At 39.6% G+C, this 20145-nt stretch overlaps 1 protein-coding gene across 4 annotated transcripts in view; it reads right to left on the reverse strand.

Moving 5' to 3' along the window:
* Positions 1–20145, reverse strand: part of Pten (phosphatase and tensin-like protein) — a 259540-nt gene that overhangs the window by 24299 nt on the left and 215096 nt on the right. For all 4 annotated transcript variants that reach the window (XM_065234211.1, XM_065234208.1, XM_065234209.1 and 1 more), the window contains exons 5-7: positions 11501–11688; positions 11186–11441; positions 11006–11103 (exon numbers count right to left, since the gene is read on the reverse strand). In XM_065234211.1, the coding sequence (XP_065090283.1) occupies positions 11006–11103; positions 11186–11441; positions 11501–11688 (542 nt within the window). The remainder of the gene's footprint in view (positions 1–11005; positions 11104–11185; positions 11442–11500; positions 11689–20145) is intronic.

Genomic DNA, 20145 nt, shown 5'->3' on the forward strand with positions numbered 1-20145 from the left:
GCCGGTGGTGACAGCTTTCTCACCCCAATGGGTCTGGGTTCAAGCCTAGCCGAGGTCGGTGGGATTTTTCTGAGGCATAAAAATCTCTGGTCACGTCTTCCTTCGGAAGGGAAGTAAAGCCGTTGGTCCCGGCCCATGTGTGTTGATGAATGGGTGCGATATCCTACGCAGGTGTGGAAGCTGCCTTCCTGCACATTCGATTGCCGTCAATGGATGGCAATCGATATCCGTCGGTGATTGCGGAACAGAGACCGACGTTAAATAAAGGAAAGAAGAAGCATTGGCCCTTATGAAACTAAGCATTGACGTTGATGGCGACTCTGCAGCTCTTTACTCCTGGTAAAATCACATAAGCATTTGACAATCTATGCATGAAATCTAGCGGACTTTGTATTATCTCATCATTCCTCCAGCAAGCCGCCGTTTCTTCACGCAAAGATTGACAGAATCATATGGGTTTTTCATAGGAGTGGAAGGCTAAGGAAATGTTCACCAAGTTTCACGCACAGACTGATGTTTGCTTATGGGATTTTACCATAGGAGTGAAGAGTTACAGAGTGAACGAAGAGGCGAGTTGGCAATAGTCACAGTAATGCGTGATCAAATGTAAACAGGTGAGGCCCAGATAATTTGTCGTCTCTTTTGTTCTTCCGCTGTTTAAATGCTTGATAGAGTTTGACGTCTGGGCCTTTTTTTCGTCTAGTTTGACAGGGGGCTTTTCTCAAAGGATTTTTAACTAATATTTTTAGGTCGGTTAGAAGCCAATCAAGAGCGTTGTTATTCAGTAATATTGCCTATTTACAGATGCAATATTTCTTCGTCTATTCGATCTTTTTGGTTTGCATTGGATTCGTTACGGAAATTGTGTTAATTGCATGTAATTTGATGCAAACAATTCGAAGATTTGATGATTACGTCGAATAGGTGTGAAACTGTCATTATGTCTGTGGTATGTTGAAATATTGTTAACTGTGCTTTTAGTGAGTCAACTTATGATTACAGCACGAAATATCCAGTTGATGCATATTAACGATTATTTTCGTTAGAAAATAGTGCTTGACTTTGATACATCTAGCTGGGAGTCCCACCCTGGGATCTTAGCCGAATTTTTTTGTTATGATTGTGTGTAGCTTCTTCTTTGCCTTTTCGATCAGCAATGATCAACCTTACAACGTTTTTTTTTTTGAATAAATTTTCAATTGACGGCAATTGAGAAACATAGGTAGTGTTGAAATCTTAGATATTGCAGGTATTGATAAGCGCTCGATATCATTCAAAACACTCAAAACTCTGCATATTTTTCAAATGGGACTTCTGACTATTGTTCCAAATTTGGCTGCTTCTCTCTGGACTTCAAAATGTAAGCACTTAATTCCAAATTTACGTGATCGTGTTTTTCCTCCTACGAAATCTAATGAAATCAAAGTTGGATGCAATTGGTTCCAAAAAATTAGAAAATGTCCAAAGAAGGAAATGTTACAAACATGTTCATTCTAAGTTTACCACAGTTTTGCTGTGTGAATCAAGGTGATGAATTTGTTAAAGTTAGTTATATAATTATAAATAAAGCACATAAATGGTTAAGGAAATAGTAAGACATGAGTTCAGGAGTGCTAGGAGTGCACATCTACTTATAAACCACGGTAGAATTATTTAAAAGAATTGACAAACCCCTTGATCCCTTTTCTCATTTTACAGCTGGTATAATCAATTTGACAGATCGATGTCCATCTATACCACTTAAAATCACTGAAATGGGGTCGATTTTTGTTGATCGAGTTCCACATATGTTATGTGACACTATGGAGAATGTCATAAGAATATCATCTGCCTAATTGATTAATTACTAGTTGCTGACATTCAATTCAAATTCGGTCTTTATTCGGCAAGAAAAATGAGAGAAAACTTCACATTAGATAACAATCTTTTCCACAGATCATTACAGCGAAGGGCTAGAACGATGAGAAGAAAAAGTTCACTTTTCCCATAGTAATTCCAATACAAACTTCAAAGGGCCAGTGAAGTATGAGTTCGCATCTAAATAAACTCTAATGAATGATCAGGACCTGATTTAAAATCAATTGAGCTAGATGGATCAAAACTGATATTTTGAACCACTCTAGCAGACACCACATTAAGTAAATTCATAAGAGAAAATGACGAAGATAACGGTAGATAAACTGTAGATAAACAACAGAGATACATCATTAATACTGATGGCAAGATTAAGAGATGGTTCCATTGTTCTGAAACTAACAGACTGGTTTGTTTAACTTGAACATAAAGTTATGTTAACTGTCATAATATCAAACCTACAAAATAGCATTGCCAAGCATTATGCAGATTTCAATTGCAATATTGCATTTCAATTCAATACTGCCTTTCCAGATTTCAAATCCAATATAAAAGTTTCAAGTGTACGCATTTTACAACCCAAGTAACATTGCAAGTTTTATTGTGGTTTTAAAGCATTTTTCAATTCTAAACGTTTACACGTGAACCTTAATAAAAACCAAATTGTTACTTGGGAATTGCTGTACTGGTAATCATACTACAAAATGTGTTGCAATTGATCAGTGTTCGGAAAATCATTCTCAAATCTCATTCATTGAGCCTCCCTGAATAAACTCGCGTGCGAATGCGGCAAACAAAATTCACGCTTGAGATTCTCATGCATATTCACGCACTCACACTCACAACGCCGAAAAATCATTCCAGCTTTAAACTCATAAAAACCACTCAAACGCCAATTGTTATCATACCTATGAATGTTGTGTTAGTTTTCCAGCCTTTGATGCACAAACAATAGTAATAACAATGAATAACGCCAAAATATAAAGCAATTAATTGTTGAACCTGAAAACTCATCGGTGATTTTTGCGACGTTGAATTTTGCAAGGCAAAACTCATAGGCGCATAAACTCATGCATGAGATTTGAGTGTTTGAGTTTTTCTGAACACTGCAATTGATAATGAAAAACTGGATGAAACTGGATGAATTCTCAGATAACTGGAAAATTTCAAAGTTTAACTATTTGACTCTTTGTTTACCTGTGCACCAAACTTTGTTCGTTGTAGCTTACCACCACATATTGGTTTTTGTTTTATGTTTTTAATGCTCCATGAGTTCGAGGGACATATTCTCAATTACTATATTAATCACTACCTAACGTAACATTTGAAGGGCCTATCATCTTGTGTAAACAAAACTTGTTTGGGCGTTTTCGCGCTAACCGAAGTAGGAGGAATTGCAAAACTTAACTAATTCTTGTTTTTATCGCAAGGCTAACTCTTTCGACTGAAGTGTAATAAATAATATCCGTCAAACACTTCCGAAAACATTTTTGATACAAAACAATGTCAAAATCTAGAGAAATTTCATGAAGTCCCCTGAGTAGCAAACTTGAATTAATCAACTCTTTATTCATCAGAACAACACTATCAGAATAAAACAGGGGAAGCTCATAAGTTTTGACAGGCGCACCGGCGCAACCATCGGTAATTGAGAGATTTACAACTGACAAGACAGTGAGCGCTCTCTTTCTCCATTACTCTCTTTGCCTGCAATCAGATATCCAAGTGCACAGCGAGAAATGCACGCTTTACCCGAGCAAAGCTGGAGATCAAATTGAAATCAAAATTTGCTGTTATGTTGTAACTTATTTTGAATACTCCAGTTGATATCAGGTTGACTGAACGGTTAACACAGCAAAAATGTGAACAAACTTTAACATTGTTGAATCAAACGGAAAAGTAATCTTGCTTTCAATGACATCAATTTGATTTCTGATTTTGCATTCATAATGTTTAACTGGCCTGGCGTAAATCGTAAGCATCCATGCTTCTCACGCTGAAAGACTTGAGCTCAAACCTCACCCCGGCAGTGCTGGTAGCGATCACTGCTGTCAAAAATAGTGATTTTAGTGACCATGTTGAATAAATAAGTGACCAAATAGTGACTTATAGTTGTAAAAATAGTGACTAAGAAGTGACCTAAGAGAAGGTGCATCAAATAAATGTTGGATATTTTAGACTTATTCAATTATTATCTCATAAGTACTTATGTACGATATGAACCAATAGAAAGTATATAACCAAAGCCACGATATTAGTCACAGTGTTTATTAGCTTCAAAAATCTGGAAAACCGGGAATCCTCAGGAAATTTTTTGTTTCCTTAGAATACCTGGAAGTCTCAAAGGATTTAAAAAATTTCTTACTTAGGACATTTTAAAGAAAATAATGATTTTTAAAATACAACCATTTACTTTTTCTCGTTAATATCATTCTTACTTTGGACTTTAAGGATTCACAGTGGATTAATCTTCAGTAAGAAATAAATTTAAAAAAATATTTAATTGTTTTTGATTTCTGAAGACCACTGTCCTTCTGTGATGTTTTCGAAGTTTTTTCTAAATTTATGGAACTTTTGTTCTCCCGCAATTTTCATGGAATTTGACGAAATAATTAATATGGTTCTATCATTTTCACTTATTTACTTCACATTACGATTACTGAATTTCTTTAAAGTTCTCTAGACTGCCCTGAATTTATCAGTATTTTTTTTAAGAACCCTCAACTTTACTGGAATCAATTGATTTGCCTTGAAGTTTCGAAAATGTTCCTTAGTATTATAACTATCATTAACACTCGCTTTTCCCTGAACTTATCTATGTTTACCTGAAGTTCTCTCAATTTGTTTAATAATCCTGCAAATTTTCTGATATATATTCATAATTCCCTGACACTTCTGACAATTTAGAATCAATCATAGAATTCTTGGAATACCCTCTAATTCCATGGAACTCCTTGTAAGTCGCTGCAAATTTGCTTATGTTAATGGGATTATTCTAAAGCTATCTGATCGTCCTCGAAGTACTCGGAACTTCGCTGAATATGATCAAACTATCTAAAATTTAGATTAGAAGTTCTCTGAAATTTCTTGAAGATATCGTTGCTTGCTAAAAGCAGGCTTGATTGAGCCTCGGAGTCTCGAAAAGCGCACCTCACTTCAAATCATCCTCTCGATGAAGTTCGCTCTCCCTCTCTCTCGAGGAGTTTTTGTTTACTTCTTCCATATTCCTGCCGCCACTCACTTGAGGTGAGGGCTGGCTAAACTCGCAGGACAAGAGTGTTTTAAAACCTCCAGTGAGTTTCAGCACGCCTGGCTAAAAGTTCTTCGTTGATGTTCTCCAATCAACTTAGCTAAATTGTCGCATTTTTTATGTTCTTGAAATCTTCATGATATAAGACCTATCTAGCTTTTCTGAGGTGCTTAGAACTTCTTAAAAATTTGCACAATACCCTTCAAGTTTTCCAAATTTCTCAAGTTCGCTTGACACCTATGAAGTTCTCTGAAATTCTAGGAACTTCATAAAAGTTCCTGGAAAGTCTTGGATGCTAAAATAACCGCTTTGAGGTTCTTACCGCTTCCAGTAAGTTTCCCATATTTTCAACGTGTTAACTTCCCTTTTGATCCCGCAGTTTGTTTTCTAGAGTTTCACTGAAATTCTTACCATTTCCTTTTATTCCTCAGAACTTCTCCATAGTTCCTACAATTGTTATAAAGTTAATGGGACTGCATTTAAGATCTTAAATCTTTCATAAAGTTAATTACGAACTTGAAATAAATAATTTATTTGTTTACGTCATTCTGGCACTTTGAATATTTTCAAGGCTAGACATTAACATTTACTTGACTTTTAACTCCTAGTTATTTCGTCAAGGGTGTCTCCGTGAGGGCACTGGTAATTGGTAATTGTAACGGCAGCTGGTAGAACTGGAAAGGCACACACACGGGATGGCCATGGAAGGTCCTGGTGGTCGTGGCCTAGTTAGTTAGTTTGATGGCCACGTCCCTGTCTTTGTGATTTCAGTTTGTGTTTCTGTTTGGTGCGCATGAGTGTTTGTGGTATAAGTAAGGCCCAAGAGATATTGTTTCATTGTGTCCCTGTGTGTGTTTTGATTTGCTACCGCTTTTGTTGCATATGTTGTTCTTATTTGTGTTTTACATTCTGTGGAAGGTTGCTGTTTCTCTTAGGAAGTTTATTAGGTTGTTCTCGTTCTCATGTGAGTTATTGTATATTGATATATCTGAGGTTTGGTGTTTTTCTCTTTCAGCATCATACGCTCTGCATTATCTAATGATATGGTCTGCTGTTAGCCAGATGTTGCAATGTCTGCATTTCGGTCTATCTGTTCTTTTTATTAGATAACTATCTGATATCCATGTTTTTCCTTGTCTTACTCTAGTAAGTACTCTTTGTTCTGAGACTTTTTTCCTGTCAGTGTATGGTAGTGTTGTTGGTTTGGTTTGTCTGAGAAATGATTTATTTGTATTTAGCCATTCCTCTTCATTTGACCGTATTGCTTGTTTCTTGAACCATTTTAATGCATCTTGTGCGGGTACTTTCATAAAGTTTGTTTGGCTTGTTCTGCCTAATTCTGCTAGTTTGTCTGTTCATTTCCTGCTATCCCAGTGTGGCCTGGGATCCAGCAGAAAGTTACTTTGTTTTTGTTTGCGTATTTGTCGATTTCTTCTATCCATGCATGTTTTGAGTTTCCTTTGTCGATGGCTGCTAAGCATCCCGCTGAGTCAGTGAAGATTATGGTATCTTTTTTATCTGATGTGGAGAATCTTGTCGCGTATGCCAGGGCTTGTGCTTCCGCTGAATATATAGTGCACATTTTATTTAGCTTTATGCTTTTGTTGGTGTCGTAGTCGGCAATGCCGCAGCCTACTTCATTGCCTCTAACTGATCCGTCAGTGTATATTTTGTTATGGTTGGGGTATTTTTGTATTGTTTCCAGGAATACCTTTGCAACTATGTTGTTTTGTGTTCCTGCTTTTAAAGTGTTTTTGATCGACCAGTCTATTTTCGGTTTTTGTTTATACCATTTTCTATCTTTCGTGTATATTCTTTTAGCTATTTCCGGTATTTCCTTGCCAGCTAGTTCTATAGCAAAGTTGTTCGTCCTGCCTACTAGTGGTGATCTTAGGGTTTTGTTGTTTGTGGCTCGTTCTAGTTTCTTGATGGCCTTGTATATTGTGTTTAGTTTTAGTCTTGTGCTTAAGGGTAGGATCCCAGCTTCGACTAGTATGTTCGATATTGAGCATGCTCTGAATGCTCCCGTTATTGTTCTTATTGTTTGATTATATATTGGGGTGAGTGGTTTTATCAAGTTGTCTGAACCATCATAGTAGAAGTGGGCCCCGTGTAATAGTTTTGACATGATTAGTGCATCGAAGACTTTTAATAATGTTCTTCTATTCGCTCCTTTGTATCTTCCGCCAAGGGCCTTTATGAAGTTGGTTTTAGTTTTTAGTTCGATAGCTAGTTCTGATATGTGTTTTCTGAAGTTTAGTCTGGAGTCTATGGTGACGCCTAGTAGTTTTGCACTGTTTACTAGGGGTACTTCTTCGTCATTAATTGTGATGTTTTCTAGTTTTGTGTGGCCGTGACTTCTGCATATGTGGATTATCTTGGGGGCTATTGTGAATCCAATGTCGTTTGCCCATTTTGCGATTTTGTTTCCTGTGTTTTGTAGTTTAGGTCTTAGTTTATTTTTAACTATGCCTATTACAATTATGACAATGTCATCTGCGTAGACTAGTATCTTGATATTTTTGTTGTTTTTGACTTGTTCAAAGACTGAGTTCATGGCTATTAGGAATAGCGTTACTGATATGGTTGCTCCTTGGGGTATGCCATTTTCTTGGGTTTTGGTATTTGATCGCGTGTTTCCCACTTCTACTTGGAATGTTCTATCAGTTAGGAGATTCTGTATGTAATGTGCCATGGTCCCACTCACATAGTTTATCCATTATTGTTCTACGCCATGCTCTGTCGTATGCTTTTGGGGTGTCCAGAAAGGCACATTCCACGTGTTTGCCCTTTCGGATGGATTTCATTAGTATATTCTCTAGTTCTATGAAGTAGTCATCCGTGCTTTTTCCAGGTTGAAAAGCGAATTGGTTGTGGTTCAGTCTTTTATTTTCTTCTAGTTCCGTTATTAGTCTTCTGTTAACCATCTTTTCTAGGATTTTGCCAGTACAGCTGAGTAAGGTCTGTAGTTTGATTCTAAATGTTTATTTTCTCCTCCTTTGGGAATTGGGATTACCAGACCAGATTTCCATTCTGTTGGTATGGACCCTTCCCGCTAAATTCTGTTGTATTCCTCCAGTAGTATTATTTTAGTGTTAATAGGTAGTTTTCTTAGCATCTCGTAACTTATTTCATCCATGCAAGCTGCTTTACCTTTTGCTTCGCTTAGAGCTTTTTCAAGTTCTTCTATTGAGAAGTTTCTGTTGTATATAGGTAAGTTCATATCTACTGGTGTGCTCTCGTGTGCAGTTTTGCTCTTTTGGAATTTGCTTGGGTATTTGTCTGTTGCCGATTGGTCGTAGAAGTCGTTGGCTAGTTTATCAGCTATTACCTTTTTGTTGCTTATTATTTGTGTTCCCTCCGTAAGTGTGATTTCATCTCTTTTCTTTTTTCCGCTTAGTATATTCATTTTGTTCCATAGGTCACTAGGATCTGAATCTGGGTTTATATTTTCTAAGAATTCTGACCATGATTCTTTTTTGGCTTCTCTAATGATTTCCTTTGCTCTTGAGTTTGCTCTCTTGAGTTTGATTACTAGTGATTTTTTGATTTCATCGTTTTCTTTGTGTTCTCTTAGTCGTTTTAGTGCTTTTCTTCGTTTTTTGACGCATTGCTCTACTGCTTTGTTCCACCAGGGGACCTTTCTGTGCTTGGTTTTACAATGTCTTGAACTTGTACATGGAATACGAAACTTCAAGACATTGAATATTTTTAGATCTTGGACTTACTTACTTGGAAAACTCAGGTAATTTTATCCAGAATAATAAGTAGACATCTTATATAGAGAACGATGATTAAACGTCACAACGCAAAGAATAAATAATCTTGAAATAAATTCACGCTAAAACAGTTGAAAATAGTGACTTATTACAAGAAAAAGTGACTTTAATGACTTGGCCTTAAAAAAGAGACTTTTTAGTGACTGACTTGAAAAAAGTGACCAGGTCACTAAAAAGTGACTCGTTACCAGCCCTGCACCCCAAGCAAGTAACGAATGATCTAAAATGTGTTAAACAAAACAAATAAACAATAAGCGTTAGTTCAACGGCAGATGAGCTTAAATTAAATTTTAAATAAGACATTAACAGCAAGTTAAATTGCTTTCATTTAAAAAGTCTTGACTGCAAAATGAAAGCACAATTTGATATCAGACTAATGTCTTGACAATTGAAATCAAAATGAGTTTTCATTATGATAGGAACTGCAAACTTTAATATCGATATGCTTTCATTTTGTTAACCGACTTTGCTCGGGAGGCACCCATACATTACGAATGTTCTTCTAATTTAAACCCACACATTCAAACCGGTCATCAAGTATGATAACGTCCAAAGCGTACCAGGCTGCTGCTTCCGTGTTGCTCCCGTTTGACGCGTGACTGCTGAAAGTTTCAATTACAACTAGTGGTGCAAACCGCCATGTATTGTGGAAAATTTGTGGTATGTTTCAACTACTCATCAACTCTTAAGAGTTACAAATTTAATTCGTTCAAACAAATCTGAAGGCCACTCAACTGGAGTTGCTCTTCTAGACATAGAAAAAGCATTCGACAGTGTTCGGTATGAAGGTTTGATTGCTAAATTGAAAACAGTTTAATTTTCCACTTTATATTATGAAATTAGTTCAAAATTATTTAACTGACAGAACTCTGCAGGTAAATTATCAAAATTCCAAATCTAATCGACTACCTGTTAGAGCAGGAGTTCCTCAGGGTAGCATTCTTGGGCCTATATTGTATAACATTTTCACTTCGGACCTCCCTGATTTGCCTCAGGGTTGCCACAAATCTTTGTTCGCTGATGACACAGGCATTTTCGCTAAAGGAAGAAGTTTTCGTGTTATTTGCAGCAGACTGCAGAAAAGAATAGATATTTTCTCTTCTTATTTACAAAAATGGAAGATTTCTCCCAACGCTTCTAAAACTCAACTTATAATATTTCCACATAAACCTAGAGCTTCGTTTTTGAAACCTAGTAGTAGTCACATAGTCACTATGAACGGAGTTCCAATTTCCTTGTCAAACCAAGTGAAATATCTTGGATTAATACTTGACAAAAAATTAACTTTTAAAGATCACATTGAGGGCATTCAAGCCAAATGTAACAAATATATAAAATGTTTGTATCCTCTTATAAACAGTAAATCCAAACTTTGCCTGACGAATAAACTTCTAATATTTAAACAAGTTTTTAGACCGGACATGCTTTACGCTGTGCCAAAATAAGGTCTAGTTGTTGCACTACCAGGAAAAAAGCACTTCAAAGGATTCAGAACTTCGTTCTGAAAATGATTTTGAAGTTGCCTCCCTGGTACAGTACTACCGAAGTACATAGAATTTCGAATGTTGAGACTTTAGAACAAATGTACAACAAAATAATTAATAATTTCAGGCAAAAATCGTTGCAATCCTCAATTGCAACGATTAATTCCCTTTATACTTAGATAAGATTTAGTTTTAGTTTTTAGTTTTTTTTGTGGTATGTTTCAAGAGGTGATAGAAGGTCTGCTTGGCTAATATCAGGCGTTGACCATTCACAAACTTGCCATCCGCCATCCAAAAAAGCTCGCTTTTAGGTGCACTATCTACCGAGTTTTGTCATGGTAGTGTTATCGACATGCTTAGAAAGCAATGCATTAATGCAAACCAAGGTCGTAGATTTAATTGAGCCACATTATAAAATAGTGTATTCCTGGCCACTTGTGGTCTGGAGTAAAAAAGTACAGCTATAATGTGACAATAAAATCTATAAAATCTAAGCGCTTTTTTTTAATCATTTACACCTGTGTCGTGCACAGGTCGCACATGTGGACGAGACGCCACTGAATTTTGACTGGATGCATTTGGACGTTTGAGCTTATTAAATAAGCTAATTAAAAAAAAAAACCCCAATAGTTACTCACCATAAAATTGTTAGGATATTCCTTATGATGCTTGTCCTTGTGAGCATCGTCGATCTCCGACTTGCTAAGCTCTAGCAAAAGGTTTCCCTCAGCGTCTTCTACAATAAAAAATAAAAATAAAACCAAAATCAATCATGAGACGCTGGTCGGGGCGGGCAGGCGGCGGCTTCCGCAACTTACTTCTCGCTGACTTCTCCACAAAATACGTATTGAACCAGAAATGGCATCGTTTCTCCTTCCGCAGGACCGAGCTCTTGACGAGCTCGACCTTGACGTCGCCGGCCAGGGGCATGCAGTAGTCCAGCTTTGCCACGACGTGCTGCTGCTGCTCGTCGGCGGCCCGTTTGAACTCGGGTAGCTGCATCGGACCCTTGCCGGTCACGCTGATTGTACCTTCCTTGAAGTTCAGCACCGGAGCTATCCGAATTTCGCAAATCTGAAACAAATAGGAGGTGATTAGTGCGGGTTCATGCGCCATCTTGGGAGTGACATTACATATAGCGTCACCGGTTGGTAGGTTTCGTTGCTTCTGAGTAGCGTGGCGTAGTATTCGACGTATCGCCTTTGGGACGGGATCGTTACGCCTTTGCTGTCACTTGTGCGCCGCTGTGCGTAGTAGTGGAGTGCTTCGGCCGCCGTGTTGAACTGCCCACTGTACAACAGGTAGCAGCAGATCATCGTACCTGGAAGTGATGAAAAAAAAAGGTTCAATTAGCGAAATCTCAACTCACGAGTCTGAAACTCGACGGTGGGTGGGCTATGGCGAGTGTCACAAAAGTCTCACAACATCCGTGTGGGGTGTGATAACGGAAAGAAATAATATCAACAAAGCCAGAGATGAATTGCGCTTCGGTGCCCTTAACCATCATCATCACCAATGCCGTCGTCAGTTTTATGGCGAGAAAGAGATTGTGTAATCTCCACAGCTGGATGCGCTACTCTGGATGTTTGGTTGGTTTGAGTAAATACTGTCAGAGAGTTTACGATCAACTTCCTCAGCTGCAGATACCGGACCGGATAGATCCAATGTTTTGCAAAAATTCATAAATCGCGTCCGGTGTCTGCTTTCCCCTAAAGATATCCTAAAACATATTCTGGTGCAGCAGTAAGAAGAGCTGGTCTAGGCGATGAACTATTTTAACGACGTATGGCGTAATTTTATTATCAGCAGCCGACGGTGGTATGGCACAGTCCGGGGAAGGCGTGCGTCGCCGTGTTGTATGCTTAATTGCACTCGGGGAATTGAGTTTTCACAGTTCCGTGCACATTATTATCGTCGTTCGACTAAGCAGAAACCGATCAGTGGTGTGATCAGGAGTTTCAGTTCCCAACTTGCCATCCTTTCCGATACGCCACTGGAATTCGCATATAGGTGCGGCAAAGTCACCGTCGCCGAGCATGGTGGATAGACAGCTGCTATGTATTGGACAACTCGACCTGCCGGCCGGCCAGTTGTTGGAATGGGATGATGAGGTTTTCATTCGTGCGCGGCGCTAATGGAAAACAAGCCTCTCCCATAAAACTCCCGGTTTAGCGATCGTAAACAAGTGCGAAGTTTATTTCGGCTGACACTGGCTGCGCATCGTTTGCCGTGTGGTTTCTTCCCTCGATGCCAACCATCCATCCCCAATACCCTCTTGCTGGGTGCGCTGGATTCATTTCAAGGTTGTCTAGCTTTTATATGATTTGTATTGTGAACAATCAAGATGGGTTCGTGCGTTGGGACTATCTAAAGCATTCACATAATATGTTGTAGCCGATACAATGTATCCAGCTGTTGCATAGATAAATGGGAAAAAAATCCATAATATGTAGATATTCTAGTGATTTCAAACACAAAGCTTGCGATTACAGGGAAACACCCACAAACGACTCCGAACTGATTGACAACAAAATGGTTCGCCACAAAGAAATGTAAACCAACTTTTGATGCTGCATTTCGTATACATTTCTTGCGTAACATTTGTAAAGGGCCAATCAGCTTTTGTAAACAAAACTTTGTAACGCCCTTTGCACGCGAACCGAAGTATGTACGCCCAATCCAATTGAACTACCGGGAAAGGAAAAATTTCCGCAATTTGAAGGTGTTGTTGGTTTGCATGGGCATACTTCGGTTCGCGTGAAAAAGGCTTGTTGTGTACAAAAGTTGATAGGGCCTTTTCAAATGTTACGTGAGATTTGGTAGTTAAAAAATCTAATTTTATCCAATACTGTTAATTTCCATTTCATTCGATTGAAGATGAACTAATACAACAATTCAATCAATTCTTGGCTCAACATCGGGTTGGGGTGTGATTGCAGTCGAGTTGGTGTCGGGTTGGCTTAGCTTTTTCGCCGGAATTTCGACCAGAGCTCCGGTTGTGTGTAAGTTACACTCAATTGAATGATATCAAGCGTTTCTCAAATGAGAATCATCCATACCTTCGTCAAATGACTAAGCAAACTGATATCACCCTTCTTCAGTCTCTTTGATAACAAAGGGCTGTTTTTCTCATTTTCATCAAATAGGGTAAATGGCTCTAATGTTGGCCTATGGATCTAAGATTGGGCCCATCGCTAAAAATTTGCTATTTATCAATTTTATCTAGATGGACGGGTTATTGGGACGGTACTTATGGATATTTTTGGTCGCTATTGAAATTTTAGTCGATTGCTGAAGTTATGTATGGGTCCAAATTAGGGACATTTAGGCCGACATTACATACATAATTGTGGAGTAAATAAACTTTAAAATACACTTAAACCTCCGTTTACGAAGTCTTTTTTTACGCAGTATTCAATTCACGTCCCTCTTTTTACGAAGTAAATCCCAAATAACGAGGTTTTTTTTTACGAAGTAAATTCCAAACAACGAGTTTTTTTTTGTGATTTTGGGAAACTGGGATATACTGTAAAATACCCCACAATATGGATATTTTTGGAATCGGAGTGACGTGTAGGGACCGGAAATCGATGTCTGACACCATTTTGAAATTCCAAGATGGCGGCCTCCGGTTACATAAAAACTTGGAAATTCTGTCATATACCCCACAATGTGGGTATTTTTGGAATCGGAAGCACGTTTAGGGATCGGAAATCAATGTTTGACGCCATTTTTAAATCCAAGATGGCGACTTCCGGTTACATAAAAAACTTGGAAATTATGCCAAATACCCAACAAAATGGTTATTTTTGGAATCGGAGTGACGTTAAGGGACCGGAAATCGATGTCTGACGCCATTTTTAAATCCAAGATGACGGCTTCTGGTAACAGAAAAATTGCCAAATACCACCACGTCACTCCGATTCTTAAGATACCCATATTGTAGGTTATTGAACATTATTTTTATGTTTTTATGTAACCGAAAGTCGCCATATTGAATTTCAAAATGGCGTCAGACATGGGTTTTCAGTCCTAATAAGCCACTCCGATCCCAAAAAACCCATATTGTGGGGTATTTGACAGTATTTTCCAGTGTTTCTGTAACCGGATGTCACCATCTTGGATTTCGAAATGGCGTCAGACATGGATTCCCGGATCCCACAGGTCACCCCGATTCCAAAAATATCCATATTGTTGTGTATTCAACTGTATTTTTCTGTTTTACTGTAACCAGAAGCCGCCATCTTGGATTTCAAAATGGCGTCAGACATCGATTTACGGTTCCTACACGTCACTCCGATTCCAAAAATACCCATATTGTGGGGTGGTCTTTGACAGAATTTTCATGTTTTCCTGTAACCAGAAGTCGCCATCTTGGATTTCAAAATGACGTCAGACATCGATTTCTGGTCCCTACACGTCACCCTGATTCCAAAAATACCCATATTGTGGGGTATTTCATTCAAAAATGGTCATCCTGGAAAATTCTCGTCAAACAACAATTTCTTGTCGCACGACAAGATCACCACGACAAAATCAAGAATCCATCCAGTCGCGACTAAATATTCTAGTCATATGTCACTCATACTGTTCCTTGAGACATAGTACTATAGGTCATTTAAAAAGGAGGATCACGACAAGAAACCAATAATGTTAATTTCCTTCAATATTGGTATTTCCTATTTCAGAAAAAGTGGGAAATACTGCCAAATACCCTTCAATATGCATATTTTGGGAATCGGGATGACGTCTAGAGACGAAAAATCGATATCCAGCGCCATCTTGAAATACAAGATGGCGGCTTCCAGTTTCAGAAAAAGTGGGAAATAATGCCAAATACACGTCAATATGTATATTTATGGAATCGGGATGACGTCTCGAGACCAAAAATCGATATCCAGCGTTATCTTGGATGAAATCCAAGATGGCGGCTTCCAATGTCACAAAAAGTGGGAAATACTGCCAAATACACTTCAATATGTATATTTTCGGAATCGGGATGACGTCTAGAGACCTAAAATCGATGTCCAGCGACATCTGGAAATCAAAGATGGCGGCTGCCGATTTTAGAAAAAGTGGGAAATACTACCAAATACCCTTAAATATGGGTATTTCCGGAATCGGGATGATGTCTAAAACCTGAAAATCGATGTCCGACGCCGTATTTTAATCCAAGATAATATGTATATTTTTGGAATCGGGATGACGTCTAGAGACCTAAAATCGATGTCCAGCGACATCTGGAAATCAAAGATGGCGGCTGCCGATTTAAGAAAAAGTGGGAAATACTACTAAATACCCTCTAATATGGGTATTTTCGGAATCGGGATGACGTCGAGAGACCGAAATCGATGTTCAACGCCATTGTTTAATCCAACATGGTGGCTCTCAGATTCTGATAAACTGTCATATACTCTACAATATGGGTATTTACGGAACGGGTTCGACGTGTACATCCCGAAAATATATATCTGACACTATTTTGTAATCCAGAAAAACTATCAAATTTGCGTATTTTCGGAACCAGTACTACGCGTACATCCCAAAAAATCGAGGTCTGACGCCAGTTTTGAATCCAAGATGGTGGCAAGTGACTTCAGAAAAAATGTTAAATACCCTATAATATGGATATTTTCGGAACTGGGTCGACCTGTACATCCCGAAAATTGATGTCTGACGTCATTTTGGAATCCAAGATGGCGGCCGTTGTTTTCTGAAAAGCTGTCAAATTCTACGATATTGATATTTTCGGTACATGACGCGTGTAGATGTCGAAAATCGATGTCCGATACCATTTTTGAAATCCAAGATGGCGGCTCTCAGATTCGAAAAAACTGCCAAATACCCTTCATTATGGGTATTTTCCGAACATGTACTACCATTTATGTCCGACGCCATTTTGTAATGCAAGATGGTGGCCATTGACTTAAGAAAAACTGTCAAATACCCAACAATATAGATTTTTTGAGACGACATGTACATGCCGAATATCAATGTCCAACACCATTTTGAAATCCAGGATGGCGGCTTCCGGTTTCAGCAAAAGATATAAATACAGTCAAATACCCTTCAATATGAGTATTTTTAGAAAAGGAATGACGTCTAGAGAATTACATATCGAAATAGAAAATGAGTGACCTGAAGTCCAAAATGGCAGCTACAGGATACAGGAAAAGTTGAAAATACTGTCAAATACCCATGAATGTGGGTATTTTGGGATTCGAGGTGATAACTACGGACTAGCAATTATTGTCCGATGCCATATTGAATTCCAAGATTGCAGCTTCTGGTTGCAGATAAACTGGATAGTAATGTTAAATACCTTCACAATATGGGTATATTTTGAATGGGGACGATTTGTAGGGACTCAAAATCGATGTCCGACGCAATCATACTGTAAAGTATTTCAAGCTGAACTTTGAATTAGGTCCTAAGTAACATTGACAGATTCTCTTCATCGACTTTCTCTTTGTATCCTCAAGGCCATGTAAATACATTATACCCCATTTTATCTAGCATTTAATACGACAAATATAACAAAACCCGGTTTTGTGCTCAAGTTATTATCGAAAGAGAAAGTCGACGAAGAGAATCGATCAATGTAAGTAACATTGATCGATTCTCTTCTTCGACTTTCTCGTTCGATAATAAGGACCTAATGCAATGAACATTATTCAGCTTGATTTTACAGTTTTTCCCACTTTTTTTTCTGAAATCGGAAGCCGCCATCTTTGATTTCAAGATGGCGCTGGGCATCATTTTCGGTCTCTAGACGTCATCTCGATTCCGAAAATATACATATTGAAGGGTATTGGGCAGTATTTCCCACTTTTTCTGAAACCGGAAGCCGCCATCTTGGATTCATCGGGTTTTAGACGTCATTCCGATTCCGGAAATACCCATTTTTAAGGGTATTTGGTAGTATTTCCCACTTTTTCTGAAATCGGACGCCGCCATTTTTGATTCCAAACATCGATTTTCGGCAGCTTCCAGTTGTGTCCGTTCTAAAAATACCCATCACTGCAAACACGAAGTTCAGCGCCAAGATTCAAGCTACTTCGAGTCAGAGGTGAAATCACGTCAAAACAACACAATTCCAGTTATTTCTATCTTGTTATGTCTCGCATGCAAGCGACATGCATTTACTAGAAAACGACCAGCGGCAGTTTTGTCGCGACAGAATGGAAGAATGACATGACAGACTTTTTTCGTCAATAACCATGCCGACAGTTTCCGTCATCTTGTCGTCCGACGTACGTGAAACAACAGATGTTTCGTGACCAAATGAGAGAAAGACAAGAATAGAAAATGTTTCGTCGAGGGACCGCCCACTAGATCAGTCTTTCAAGCAGAAGTATGTTGCATCGTGCTTGTCAGATGAGTGCTGACTTTTTTTTGTTGTCGTTGTTACATAGTTTATCGTCATGAGGTTGATAATTCCCAAGCCTGTTCCAGTGTACCGAGAAATAATTCGGAAATTTCGTGTACCTCATAAACGCCTGAAGATAGCAACATGCTGTCTTCTGCAAAAATGTAGGCTACAACTAGTTCTAAAAGTCTTTGTTACAAGAGAATCTGTAAATGTTACTTAGGACCTAATGCATTGTTCAGCTTGATGTGAATGATTAATCATAGCAAACATTTTTGCAAAGATTCCAGCAAATCGAAGAAGGCCGAGTGAACCTCTTGCAGGAATCTCCCCGACCATGCCGCTTCCTGGGTGGCAGAAGAGAGTGCCATATATTCGGCCTCGGTGGTGGAAAGTGCTACGGTGAACTGCCTCTTCGAGCTCCAAGAAATAGCACCTCCACTTTGCAGGAACACGTAGCCGGTAATAGAACGCCGAGTTTCGACGTCGTTCGACCAATCCGCATCCCTGTATCCTTGAAAGTTCTGCTCGCAGTTGGCCCAATACACCAGCTTGTAGTCCTTTGTACCTTTCAGGTACCATAGAATTCGCTGCCGTCCAGTGGGCTGCTCCAGGTCCATGGTTGAAGCTGCTGACGACACTCACCGCGTGGCTGATATCTGGCCGAGTGCACTGCGCCACAAACTGCAAACCACCGACGAGTTCCTTGAACGGAGTGCTTCTCATCTTCTCTTTCTCATCCACAGATTCGGGTTGCATCACTTTCGTCAACTTTTGGTTCACGTCCAGGGGTGTCGATACGGAGTTGGATCTCTCCATCCGGAATTGCTGCAGAAGTTTGTCAATGTAATGTTCCTGGTATATGGCTATCATGCCATCGGATCGGTTGACCCGCAGTCCCAAGATGTGCTTGACGTCCCCCAGGTTCTTCATTTGGAACTCTGAACACAGTTGTTGCTTGACTTCGTCCACCAGGGCTTCGTCATTGGAAAACAGTAGAAAGTCGTCCACATAGACAGAAATGATGATCACCTTTCCGTCGCCGAACCGGAAGTACACGCAGGAGTCATAGTTAGATCCCTGGAACTCAATCGCCTTGAGTTTCCGATCCACCTTCTGGTTCCAGATACGGCTCGCCTGCTTCAACCCGTACAGGGCCTTCTCGCCTTTGACTTTAAAATACCCTTTAATCACCAGTCGGGCCTTATGTCTATCGATGGAGCCATTCGGACCCGTCTTCAGCGCATACACCCACTTATTTTTGAGTGCTCTCCGTCCCGCCGGTAGATCGACAAGGTCCCATGTGTCGTTATGGCCCAACAACCGATGCTCGTACTCCATTGCGCCGATTCAATCTTCGCGGTCCGGTCGTTCCAATGCCTGCTGAAGCTTCTCGGATTCGCTAGCAGTCTGAGGAGTAGAGGATGACGGAAACATAACATTGCTAATTGAAGTATTGCTCCACATGCTTCTGATTGGGCGTTCCCAGTCACTATGCCCAGAATCGTGTTGCGGTCCAACATCTTATTCCTTTTCGTGTGACGGGAGCGCAGTGATGAACGTCTTCATCTGCCGGCTCTGGTTCCCGGTCCGCTCCGGGTGCTCGCTCTCTTCGCTCAGGATGATCATATCATGATTCACCAATACTTGCCTCGTTGTAGGGTCGTACACTCGGTATCCTTTGGAACAGTCAGCATACCCAACCAGGATACACGGCCTCGACTTTGGATCCCATTTCTTCTGAATAACTTTTGGGATATACGCCATCGCCCTCGATTCGAAAACTTGTAGATTTTAAACGTCTTTCATCGTTCCAGTGAATTCTTCAATTGGTATGATTTTCTTACCTTTTGATGGCGATCTGCTAATCAAGAACGCCGCCGTTAAGGTTGCTTCAGCCCAAAACCGCTTGTTCAATCCAGCATCGAACAGCAAACATCCTTTCCGGAATTCCGTTTTGTTGCGAATTGTAGGCAACCGAGGTCTCGTGACGGATGCCGCATACCTTCAAGAACTGCTCGAATTTATTTCCGACACACTCGGTTCCGTTGTCGGATAGATTTGCCTGTCTGCTTCTCGACATACGCAAGTATCAAATGCTTCAGCTTTGGATTTCAGGAAGTAAGTGTGTGTCATCCGACTGGCATCGTCTATGAAGGTAATGACATATTTTCTTCTTCCTAGCGATGTCTTCTCCATTGGTCCGCATAGGTCCGAATGGACCAGCTCCAGCAATTCAGTGGATCGCCTACTCACCGACTTGAACGGTTGCTTGTGGTGCTTACCTTCACAGCACAATCGATGCACGTTGGTATGTCCTGACCACGGACTTCGATCCCAGCAACCATTGACGGCAAACGCTTCACACTGTCCAGATTCAGGTGGCCGAACCATCTATCTCACCGGTGG

The sequence above is a fragment of the Ochlerotatus camptorhynchus genome, unplaced genomic scaffold (assembly GCF_037179485.1).
Source record: "Ochlerotatus camptorhynchus isolate MF236.1 unplaced genomic scaffold, CSIRO-AGI_Acam_v1.1 ptg000432l, whole genome shotgun sequence".
In the NCBI taxonomy this organism is placed as follows: domain Eukaryota; kingdom Metazoa; phylum Arthropoda; class Insecta; order Diptera; family Culicidae; genus Ochlerotatus; species Ochlerotatus camptorhynchus.